The sequence below is a fragment of the Podarcis liolepis genome (assembly GCF_965112155.1).
Source record: "Podarcis liolepis genome assembly, chromosome: 10".
Classification (NCBI taxonomy): domain Eukaryota; kingdom Metazoa; phylum Chordata; class Lepidosauria; order Squamata; family Lacertidae; genus Podarcis; species Podarcis liolepis.
Genome location: NC_139562.1, coordinates 11,818,441 through 11,831,170, shown reverse-complemented (window position 1 = coordinate 11,831,170; position 12,730 = coordinate 11,818,441). Strand labels below are relative to the sequence as shown.

At 44.5% G+C, this 12,730-nt stretch overlaps 1 protein-coding gene across 50 annotated transcripts in view; it reads right to left on the bottom strand.

Moving 5' to 3' along the window:
* Positions 1–12,730, bottom strand: part of CELF2 (CUGBP Elav-like family member 2) — a 547,342-nt gene that overhangs the window by 12,897 nt on the left and 521,715 nt on the right. For 40 of the 50 annotated variants that reach the window (XM_083461288.1, XM_083461281.1, XM_083461283.1 and 37 more), the window contains 2 exons: positions 5,217–5,396; positions 1,708–1,851 (listed from right to left, as the gene is read on the bottom strand). In XM_083461288.1, the coding sequence (XP_083317414.1) occupies positions 1,708–1,851; positions 5,217–5,396 (324 nt within the window). Of the gene's footprint in view, positions 1–1,707; positions 1,852–5,216; positions 5,415–12,730 lie in introns of all 50 variants that reach the window. The other 10 variants (XM_083461309.1, XM_083461275.1, XM_083461285.1 and 7 more) reach the window with 1 other exon arrangement.

Sequence of the window (12,730 nt, the reverse complement as noted above, 5' to 3'; positions counted from 1 at the left end):
GTTAACCTTCTGCTAGTTACATGCCAAATACAGAACTGAGTTACATTGAGGCAGCATACATTTAAGTATGAATATTTCATTGATATTTTCCCATAGTAATTCTAAAATGCTGTGTCTTAAAGTTATGGGTCTTTTGTAACAATGGACCTTTTCCTGATGTACCTACAATATTATCTTTCTAGTACGGTAGCCTGTATCCTAGTACACATAAATTTGACAAAGTATTTCATGAAGTATCATTATTTGGGGAGGCTGCCTGTGTGATTTAGAAACCTAGAAGATCAGGGTGGGGATCTAAGTCACTCAGGAGGTTCCCACTTCAGAAATAGCATGAGAGCAATCAGATGGAGATGTGTGGCAACAGATGGGGAGGGTGTGTGTCTAAAAGTCTGGCCTCACAGTCCCATTCCAATCATGTTGCCCCTGTTAGAATTCCTGCTCCGTGATTGCAGTCATAGGATTGTTGTCTATCACATGACGGTGTATGTTTTGACTCCACAGAGTGGGAAGTGACGGAGACAGGATGTTTGTGTTACTGTGTTCCGTGAAGTGGGACTATTGTCCTTTGTTCTTTTTCTCTTTCCTGTCTGATGCTAGAAAGAGAGGGAGCCATGTTGCAGTGCTCCGTGTGTGTTTATATGTAAATAAAGTAGATTAGCCAAAATGCTGAGTTGCTGGGGTTCTGTCATGTGCATGATGCACAAACGCTGAGGATCCTTAAGTGTGCCGGTGTCGGTTAGCATCGGTCGCTGTGATGTTTGGGCTGAAGAAAGCTTATGAAGCTCCCGAACGATCGACCAGGAGGGAGAGAACATGCCAGTCGGGCATGTGTCTCTGCCAGGGTCCTACTCAAGTTTAGGCTCAACTCCTGACAGCTCCTTCATGTCTGTAACCCATGCAGAGAGCTGTTTATTACAAAAAGAACAGTAAGTTCCTGTAGGAAACCCTCCATAGGAATACGTCCCTCATGAGATGTATAGAAATGAATGAGGTTGGTCCAAGATGGCAGACTCGTGTGCGACCTCCATTCACATCTATTGGTGCTTCCATGGCATGTGGGCCATTCAAGCGGTGCAAGTTAATTTAGATTATATGGCGGGGTTGAGAAATACATACTGGCATATTGATGCCCGGCCATGTCATGTGGATTCAATGAAAAATGTGCATGCATGGGCACCATCCATTCCACCAGAAACACCCATCTTGAAGCACCCATGAACCCTAGGCTATGAAGGGTGCCTTTGGTTTGGCTGCCTTGCAGGGGCAGCCGTAAAGATCTGTGGTTTTCTTTTCCTGAAGTGAAAAACCAAGAATGCAAATATTGGTTATTGGGGAGAAGTATCTCAAACAAGCAGCAGAACTGAGATGAAGATAATCAGATCTGCCGAGAGGCAGAGAGAGAGATTTGTGTTTGGATGTGCAAGCTATTGCACATTTAAACTATGCACGTGTGAGGGGACAGCAATGCTTTTGTTGTGATTTATAATGTGTTGAGGAATGTGTTGTTCTGAATGGGAAACAAGATGCTCAGTTACAGGGCAGAATGCTAGAATAATGCAACAATGCAACGATTTAGATACGCATTGCGAAAACAGTATATTACATCCACATCACTCTGAACACAAGGGGCCAGCACATGGAATGCTGAGTAAAAAGGAGACAGATCCGGTGTGTCTCTATTGTCTTTGTGTGTCGAACGTTACATACCAAAGCACTTGCTCAGATTGGTCTGTTTGTCAATGAAGACTTTAGCAGAAATGACATTTCCAAAAGGCATGAACATTTGCAGAATGTCCTGGTCTCCAAACTCCTGTGGGAGGTGATAAATGAAGAGGTTTGCTCCTTCTGGACCTTTAAGAAAAGAGGAAACCATCAGAGATCAGCTGCTTTTGTTTTGTATTGAGAATGTTCACTGAAGATCTGGACGTTTCCATTTCAGGCTTCTGAAACACACATGTGTACAGGAAGATGCAACAAACTACACTAAAAATAAGTTTGACTTTAACTTGAATGCTACTTCAGTTTTCTAAAAAACAAAGTAGCAACACTTGCAACATTTCTTATTAACTTCCCAAAGGCTAAGGAGAGCTTTTATATTTAAGGGTTGCTGTTATTTCGGGTGGGTTTCAATCACATACCACCAAATTTACATTGTGTAGTTATGGTTGATTTGGTATCTTGTGCAACAAATCCACTCCCTGCCAAATAGACTTTTTGTAATAAGCAAAGTAATGGGGAAAACACTGGAAATTGTGAAATAATAATTGCTGGGCTCACTGTCATATAATGTTCCTGCAAACAAATAAGAACAAATACTCAATAAATAGCCGATGCCATCTAACCTCCCTGTACACTTTATGCAAACAAATTGGGATGAATGCTCAATAAACAGATTGTCTAGAAGTGAACTCGGCCACAAGAAAATGCATTTACTAGGTTTAGGAATGGGGAGAAATTTGATTAAGTTTGCACTTATGGGAGCGCCTACCAAATTCACATTTTCTAAAACAACAACAAAAAAAAACAAAAAACAAAGCCACCCTCTAATATTTGCACTTCTCCTAATTTTGCAGCACAGTTTCCTGGCCAGATAACGTATACAAAATTGTACATGCTAGGGCAAAGTGTGCATAAAAATGTGTGCATTAGTGAAAATGTATACAAAAATGCATGACATTGCTTTGTAGAAATTTGGAGAAAACTGCATACTAAGATGCTGATGAATTTACATAAGGATCCTGGGTTTTTTAAAAAATGCAAATGGCTGCAGAAATGTGGAGAAGTAAATTTTAAAACTGGGAAAGGAGGAAATAAAAGAAAACTGATAGGTTCCTCCATCTCTAATGGGGTTGGATTGAGAGCAGCAGTATGGCTTTTCTGCCTCCTCCTCCCTCTCTCTGAGGGCTCCCATATCCTTTTAAAGAAGCCATTATCGAAGGATGGGTGGACCACCTAGAATAACATGGAATATGTTGAAGGAAGCTGCAGTATGAGTAGTGAATTGGCAAACTTTCCTGGGGGTGGGATTTGCTCATTCAGATGGGCCGTCTCCTTGTGCAAGTGCTCCTCTGAACCCCCATTTATTTGCATGTTTACTAGGAGGGAAAAGCTTCTTTTCATAACATCTGCCCTTTGGTAAATGATAATAGTAATTAACTACCATACCTTTCATTCATTCATTCATATTTTTTTTTGGGGGGGGAGAGTATAAACTGCTTAGTAAAATCTCTTAAGCAGTGCATCTAAATTGATTATCGATAATGCATCAATAAAATCAGTTTTAAAAACAAGTCTAGATAACTAAACCATGTGTCTTGAGTAGGCTTCTTGGAATAAAAAGGTTTCCAATAGGGATCTAGAACAGTATAGCAAAGGTGCGTGCCTAATGTTAATATTCAACTAGGCGTTGTCTGGACACTCCATGCAGGAACCATTCAGATTAGGAAATGATATGGAAAAATTGCCTCCAATGATTATGTACGAGTTTACAAAAACAACAAAGCTATGGCAAATATATCTAATTTGGGATACTGATACCTGCAAAAACCCCTTTTTTCTGCTATGGAACTGTCCTGACCCCATTGCTTTTTATGACAGTCATAACGAGGATGCTGCTTCCTGGTACACACTTTCCCCTTCCAGTTTAGAATTAGCAAGAAATATTCTTGGTAATTCTGGAGTGATGTTAACGAGAGATGACTTGAGAACTAAAACAGCAATGGGAGCTTTATCTTGGACATATCTTGAAAGGAGAGCAGGAAACAAGTTTTGGAAATCGTATTCAATTGAATCAATTTGGTAACAATTTGGAAAATAAATTTTTTAAAAATGGCCAAAAAGAGAGAGAGAGGAAGAAATGAGAGTGTGTGGGGATCCCCTCCAATAAAATAACATAGTATCCCCCCCCCTTTGCCTTGGAGATCAGGGAGACAGAAGAGGGATGGATGAGGGGAGTGAAGTGGGCAGAGAGTGTGAGACAGAAGCCTTGTTTCATTAAGCATCTTATAATTAGTATTAATTTATTCTCAGTGTTAACTTACTGGGGTTTATTTTGCTCTACTTGCACTGAGTACGAAGCAATCAGTCATTTGTTTGCTTTCCCTCAAGACCCTCAGTTAAATAAGGAGCCCTTCAATGTAACGGCGATAGATCTTGTCATTAACCTCCAAACGCGGTCTAGTTACAAAAGCCACGTGTTTGCAGTATACATGGAACCCAGACAGAGAAGCTCCCTTCACACACAAGTGTGTATTTAAAAACAAAGTGCATTTCAGAATGCCCTTTATCAAAATGGCTGTTTGGCAAAAGCAGCCATGTGTGTTTTCGCACTTCAACAAAGGATGGCAAAATTTATGAAGCAAATGCCATTGAGAGAAAATTTGGAGACTGGGAAATTAAAGATATACTCTTTGTGCAGGATGTTTATTTACATGCACACATACACACATATAGAGGTAAAACTAAACTTCAGTTCTTATACCATCATTGCCTTACTAAAAACTGTGAGTTTGGAATTGAAGTTGGGAAGCCTGAATTCACTCCCACTGTCCTAAACTGAAGTTCTGGAAGAGTCGGGTTTAGTGGGGTAATGGGCTGTGTACAACTTACTTGCCTTAAAACCTACCCGTTTCAAATAAAATTTGCAAGTCAGTGAGGGGGCATGGATGTCTTCATACAGCTTATCATTTCAAAGCCTACGGGGAACACATCATTCTCAAAAAACTGCAGGATAGATGTGGATTGTGGATAATGCTATGTGCACATAGTTTCATAAATCAGTGGTGAGAGTACCCTGGATGCAGAGTGAGTAGGAATGTATACAAAGCCTGAGTAACCCTCATTTCCAAGGTGAATCCTCGATGTCTGGGCCTCTTTGAGATAAGGATAATAAAAAAACCAACCTTTCAAAATGAAAGTAAGCAAAACGAAAGAGAGGCCAAATACAATAATTAATCTGATTCATAATTTTCAAAAGAAACCTAGTACGCACATCTTGCAATGTATTTTTTTGGTCAATTGTGCTTCATTTTAAGTTGCCCCTAGTGCTGCGATTGGAGTGGAAGGATGGAACATGTGACTGCTTAGCAAATAGTAAAGATAATAGTGTAAATTTAGGGAAGGGACCACATGCCAGTTGTGTTGAGGCAACCATTGGGACAACCATCTTCTCTTTGCTTTCCTTTGTTTCTCATTCCCCATTGACCAAACATGCTTACCTTCCTTCTGGCTGCCCGCAGCACTTTGTTGTTGTAACAAGCTCTGACTGTACAATGTCGGCAGTGCCGCCGCGGCATACTGCTGAATCCCTGAGTAGGCTTGGGTGAGGGCATCCATTGTGCCAGCTGTACCATTCGTCAAGCCTGTCGCACCGAGTCCTCCGTTCAGGGCGGCCATACCTGAGAGCATTTGAGCAACTTTACAAAAAACCCAACAATAGAGAAAAGAAATTGCACTTATTCATTAGTGCTTCCCAAACGTCATTGGCATTAATATGACACCGATGACAATGGCCATGCATGCAAAATAAAAATCCAGACAAATTCACCAGATGGCACAGAGAGAACAGCAGCAGAAACAGCAACAACAACCCCCCCTCCCGCCCCCATTTCCCCCAAATGTGCAAACACGAGACTTTGATAGGGAAATGACTTCGGCTACCAACTCAGTTTTCACATACAAGCTGTCGCTGGCATGTTTTGGGGTCATCAGGATGGCTCTGCTACAATGAATAGTTAACTACGGCTATATTCTTTCTGAGGAGGCAATTTATCTGCCCGGGCACCTCGTGTGATGGGCAAAGAGCATGGTAAACTGTAGTTCTCTTCATCACAGCCTGAATTTCTGCGTCGATTTATTATTTTGTATGGAGAAAGACTTCGGCTCCCACCATCAGCATGAAGTGGTACAACCCAGACCAGGGATGGGGGGAACCTTTGATCTTTCCAACTCCCATCAGCCTCAGCCACTGTGGCCAATGGCCAGGGATGGCGGGAGCTGTAGCCCAGTGGAAAAACTACATTCTGAGCACCACTTCTGCTTGAACTGAAACTGGTACTGCTTGGCCATCCATACCAGTTGGCTATGAAGGAGTCCCATTTCCCGGTTCTCCATCCTGCGAAGGGATCACGGCTCAGCGGTAGGGTACATGCTTTACACTCAGAAGGTTCCAGGTTCAGTCTCTGAAAGCCATTCCACTTAAAGCTACCTGAATCTCAGGGAGCAGCTGTCGGGAAAGACCTCTGCCCGAGACTGTTGTCGCAACGTGTTCATTGGCTTCTTCCGCGAAGCCTGCACACGTGTGTGCAAGTGCACATGCTCACACTCTGTGCAAAAGCGCCGGCGAACACACAGAGGGTGGAGTCTAGAGGGTGGAAGGTGATTTCAGCCCTCCATGTTTGCGAATTTGCCACAGTCAGTTTCATTCTCTGAGCAGGGCTTTGAACAGACTAGATGGCTGGGAGACTAAGAATGGCAGGAATAAGCCGCTTTGTGGTGAAGTGCCTTTCCAAAAAGGTATAAATTCTTGAATGGATGGATGGATGGATGGATAAATAAATAAGTAAATATCTTGTTAAAAGGATTTTTGCTAGGGCTGAGAAAGCAGCCAAGGAAGAGATGACAGTGCAGAGCGTCTCCATCAGGTTTAGCCGAGCGACCAGCAACTTTTAGCTCCTTATCTTTTTGAACTTTTTTCCGTTCCAGCTGGTTGTTATAAGAACCCCGTAGCTGATATCCAGCACCTGAGTTTGCTCCCCCCGCCTTATTTTTCTGTGTTGAGTCTTTTGTAGTAAATGAGGTTGAGATCACTGACTGTCTTATTACCACTATCTGGAAGCTGTCTGGGAAGCGACTCCTCTTTGGGACAGCTGAAGAATGGGTTAAAAAACACACACCCTATTTTAAAATAAATACATAGATGCCTCACTATGCCCTGGACTCCTGGGCTGCCGCCGCCAGTTGGAGTAGTAGATGATAAAAAGATAAGTAAATCAATGGATGGGCTTGGTGCGAGGCAGTGTCATAGGTCTCTGAATCTTACAAATTCCCCAGAAATATTCAGAGTGAGGAACCGGTAGTATAAGTTGAGCTATGCGAAGCAAAGGAAATGCCTTGGGGGGGAAATCAACACCTTCTGCAAGGCTGTGAAATGGTTCTTTCTCGCTGTAAAAAAAAAAGTGTCAAGAGATCGGTTGCAGAACTAATTTAAGACAGGATTGGCAGTTGATGACAAGCCCCTGGGAGCAAGCCTGGTGGAAAGAAGAAGAGGAAGATGCTAACCCAATACTCCCTTGGCTTTTAAAACTATGTGGATTCTAGGACAATTCTACCCCCTGTGAGCATTTGATAATCAGCATAACTTCACCCTACAAGCCTCCTTTCTGTTTCCACCATGGTTTGTGCCAATTAAGAGGGTCCTAGTGCAAAAATAATACTTTTTGAGATGAGTTTCATCCAGGCAGTGCTAACACTTGGCAGAGAGTTGTGACATTCCACAGCTTTTCTTCAAGGAGGTGTCTTGCACTTCTAACTTGTGGGGTTGCAGGAAGGGCGGAGGGGTGCAAAAAAGAAACGCCGCCGTCATCTAACACCACCAACACATAACACAAGCAAGAGAGACCAAGTATAGCAAAGGAGGACATATTTTATGCCCACTGCCTTGGGAGGGGGAACTATTCAAATTCCCGGAAGAATAAGAATAAGAAGAAGAAGAAGAAGAAGAAGAAGAAGAAACAGATGCATGCACACACCTAACAGTAGTTAATTAGAAGGGGGGGGGGGGAGAGCAGAAATGAGAAGCTTCAACTTAGGGAATAAGCACAGTAATTGTGAGAGACAATCTGCTGGGTTATTTTATGCTTTCCAGAGAAATAGTGAGTGGGAGGTGGGACTATTTTTTTCTCTTCTTCATATGGGAACAACACGACATTTTGACAGTCTTGTCTGCTCCAATATCCAATGTGTGAGCCAGACTTCAGTGCAGATGGATGCACAGCAGGTGTGTGGTACGCAGAAGTCACCTGTGTGCGCACACAGAAACACCCAGCGGTGGTCCTGGCTCTAGCAGCAATGCCAGATCTACAGCAAACACTGCGTTTCCCCCAAAATGTTTGCATGCATCTCCCTAAAGGGAAGTTTTGACCTCGTTTGTTAAAGCCTTGCTGTTCCCTAACCTCTTGTTGGGCGGCATCTCCTCAACATTCACTGGCTCACCCCCACACATGCAGCTGGGATGAAGGAAGATGGGGATGGAGAGAGAGGGAAATCACATCCTATGGGGCAGGGAAGACACGAACTCCTCCCTGTCACAGAACACTGAAAGGTATCAAAACTCTTACTGGGGAGAAATCTGGTGTTCCGAAAGGAATTCTGATTCCATCTCAACCAGTGCACCCAGATAGCATTTAAAATGCCTTCATGTTTTATGTGCAAGTCACAGATATCCCACAATGGTAGAATACAATGGTATTGAAATAGGCAGGTCCTTTCTATGCCATTAAGGGACGCGGGTGACACTGTGGGTAAAACCTCAGTGCCTAGGACTTGCTGATCGTATGGTCAGCGGTTCGAATCCCCGCGGCGGGGTGAGCTCCCGTCGTTCGGTCCCAGCTCCTGCCCACCTAGCAGTTCGAAAGCACCCTTAAGTGCAAGTAGATAAATAGGTACCGCTTTATAGCGAGAAGGTAAACGGCGTTTCCGTGTGCTGTGCTGGTGCCGGCTCGCCAGAGCAGCTTCGTCATGCGGGCCACGTGACCCGGAAGTGTCTTTGGACGGTGCCGACTCCCGGCCTCTTAAGCGAGATGGGCGCGAAACCCTAGAGTCGGTCACAACTGGCCTGTACGGGCAGGGGTACCTTTACCTTTCTATGCTATTTATTCCTCAAATTACCATACGAAACATGTTGGTCCTCATAAAGACTTAATTGACCCAGCGGTTTTCTTCCTGGTGAAAAACATTCATTGTAAAAGTGCCGTGGGTACCAGCACAAAATGGCTGCCACCGACATCCAGAAAGGTCCTCCATACAGGTGAGTACTGTCTCATAAAACTTTGGCCTCAGCTTATCAGAGACATCTGAAGGCAGCCCTGTTTAGGGAAGCTTTTAATGTTTAACAGACTATTGTATTTTAATATTTTGCTGGAAGCCGCCCAGAGTGACTGGGGAAACCCAGCCAGATGGGTGGGGTATAAATAATAAGTTGTTGTTGTTGTTGTTTTGTTATACACTCTGCTTTGTGTTCCAAGCTGCATTTGTGCTAGCACGTTGGCACTGGTACAGTGCAAAATAATGGGGTGTGCATCTGAGCTTCCCTGATGACAGGTGGGCAGTTAAACAAAATTTGCTGGAAAAGACACTGCAATGTCAACAGTGGTGTTTGCTGCTGCTGGATTTAGGGCTGTGAAAATTGGCTGTATAACAGTGGCAGAGGTGTAAAAAAAAAGTAACAGGCAACTTTGGCACTCAGAAACGCTTGATTTTTCAAAACAACTTCTCTTATGCATAGCCGTATTATGCTTGGACGTTATCAGTATCTTGAGCTAAAGAGACAAATCCATTGAGCCTTTGTGAGAAGCAAGACCCCTGCTGCACAAGGACCCATGCAGCCTCACACAATTACTTTCATTTGGGCACCAGGTAGCCCTTTCTGTCTTCAGCACAACCCCTTCTCCCAAAGCCTCACAATGACAAGAGATTTACGAGACACACGCACACATACACGCACACCTACACACAAAAAGGACAAGTAAGAAATTCAACACCAAGGACAAGAAGAGCGTCATGCCGAGAACTGAAGCAAGCAACTTATACTGAGGAGGACATCCATTCCTCTGGGTACACCGTGATAGACTAAAAACTGGTGATGGCCAAATACATCCTGGCATTGCAGGAGGAAATGCAGGGAGTAGCAGCAGCAGCTGGAAATTATGCAGGAAGTAGGAAAGGCAGCCAAACTAATAACCCCTGACCACTGCCTTTGAGTGAAAGCAAACAGCAAACTTGCACCCAAACTGTCACGCTGGCCACTTCTTTGTAGTTGACACCTTTGTGATTGGCTTCAAAGGCGGATTTATGAGAAACGTTCTGCTTGCCAGCTGACCTAGAAGCGTCTCTGTGGAAGGGGCTTTTTAGACGGTACAAAACAGGCATGCTTCTACGCCTGATCCTGCCCCCACATAAAGAACCAAGAAGGGAACAGCACCTCACCCTAGCACACTTGCCCCCTACCTGGGCACCGCCAGGGAATGCTCCACCCTTGGGACTTTTCTGTCACCAAGGCAAGCATCAGGGTTTGCATCGTGTGTGCTCACATTTAACTTTTAGCTGAGTTTCAAGCATGCTTTATCATTTTTAAGAACGACCATTTCATTTTCAACACCCCCGAGGGGTTGCTCACCTTCCAGTACACATGGCTGGAAGAGAGCCTTGGGTACACACGCCTTCTGCCACACATGGAAAGTTATGTGTGAACCGATCCCTATGTGCCCACGTCCACCCGCAAGTATTATCTCCAATCATCAAAAAGAGGCAGACACGTTGTGTGGGTCCTGTAGGGAGGCATGCTGCACTTTGAACACACTGGACGTGCTTCTCATGCCCTTTTGCATCTGCGAACACACTTGTGTGGGTGGTATAAACCGATTCTAACCAGTTGGCAAAGCTTTTCACAGGCAACACCCTACATCCGAAGCACAAAGCAGACCCAGAAGTTGGTAGGTAGGTGTGTGTGTGTGTGTGTGTGCGTGTGTGTGTGTGGACTGAGCTCCCCGAGAAGGGCGAAAAACCAAGTAAGCAAGGTGAAAACAGAAAGATAACAGGAACACAAAATATGCCCCAATTACGGGAAAGAAAACACAAGACTCAGACATTTGTTAAACATAAGTACAACAAAAATCACTGACAGCAATGAATACAAGTAAGAGGCATTTCTCTTTTTAAGAAATGCAGACCTCTAGTAGCCTCCTGTTCACATCTACATATGCTACCTATTAGTCCACTTTGTGATTCTGATCGAACAGGCTACTACTGATCATCAAATAATTCTTAACAGGTATTCTGAACTGACACAAATGGGCCTGCAACGCCAGCTACACTCTTTGTAGTCAGGCTCCCGTGCCAGCTGAGAAGCTGAGATTCCTTAACTGCTCTTTCCTAGTATGAGCAGCCAAAGAGGCCCTGCCAGTTGCACACCTCACTTGTTCTCTCCTGCGTTTGCCCGTGCCTTGGCTTGTGAACGAGAGAAAGGGAGGGCTACACGAGGTCTGATGGGGCTCAGGAGGCTGCGCCAAATGCCAAGGCCGCCAGCTGCCTATCTCCAAAATAGACTCCTTCCTACGAAACCTCACGCCGAGTAAACCAGCTAATCTCTTAAGACCCTAGAAACAGATTTCGCGAAGATGCTGCTATGAACTAGCGCCGCTAAGCCCTTGGAATGCATTTCCAAGGAAATACCAATTCTTTGCTGTACGGTGCCTAGTCACGAGAGGAGTCTGGACACTGACAGGGCAGCAGATTACCGAAGGGGGCAGCCTCCCGTAACTTAGTGTCCCCACACAGATGTTTTGGTCTACAGCTCACATTATCCCAAGCTGTAGCCGAAAGCATCTGAAGGACACCAGGTTAGGGACAGCTGGATTAGGGTTTTCAGATAGGTCAAGGACCCTATACTACACCCCATATCTGAAACTGGGCACCCTGTTTCCTTGATAATGGGAGAACTGCTGGTAACTTGCCCAGCACAAACAAGAGAACAACTCTGGCATCTATATTTCAGTGTTAGTGGTAAAGTGTGCAAGGCTGTGGTATTTAGGTTACAGTAATGTGTGAGACTGATCTGACACCGATAAATCATAGAATTGTAGAGTTGGGAGGGACCCTGAGGACCATCTAGTCCAGCGGTTCTCAACCTGTGGGTCCCCAGATGTTGCTGGACTACAACTCCCATCATCCCTGAGCTCTGGCCTTGCTAGCTAGGGGTGATGGGAGTTGTAGTTCAACAACATCTGGGGACCCACAGGTTGAGAAAGGCTGATCTAGTTCAACTCCCTGCAATGCAGGAATATGCAGCCGTCTCATATGGGGATCGAACCTGCAACCTTGACGTTATCAGAACTGTGCTCTAACCAACTGAGCTATCCAAATACACAACTCTGTTCTTTTAATCAGTGATCTAATTAATACAAGAAAAGGAGATTCCAAGATCAGAAATAACTTTCTCACGTTAAGAGCTGTTCAACAGTTGAACAGATTCCCATGAGAGGTGGTGGCCTCTCCTTCCTTGGAGGTTGTCAAACAGAGGTTGGGTGGCCATCTGTCATGGGATGACCTCATTGAGATTCCTGCATTGCAGGGGGTTGGACTAGATGACCCTCAGGGCCCCTTCCAGTTCTACGATTCTCTGACTGACTTGTCAATGGATTTCAATGGGCAGACTCTGAGTATGACTTACTAAGCTTAAGCCTACATCCTTAGAGACCCTGGGATTGTGGTCCACATGGACATCAGTATTGGGGATCATATAGACCAGGGGTGGAGAAGTGGGGGCCCTTCAGATATTATTGGATTCTTATCAGCCCCAGCTAACACACCCAATGGTCTGGGGTGATGGAATTGGGAGGACCACATGTTCCCCATTCATGATATAAGCTGAGCGCCAGTGCATGCACAGATAGCACTCCTATTGCCAGCAAACAAAAGCATGTGCAGGGCTGCTTCCCTAGATAATGGCTAGGGA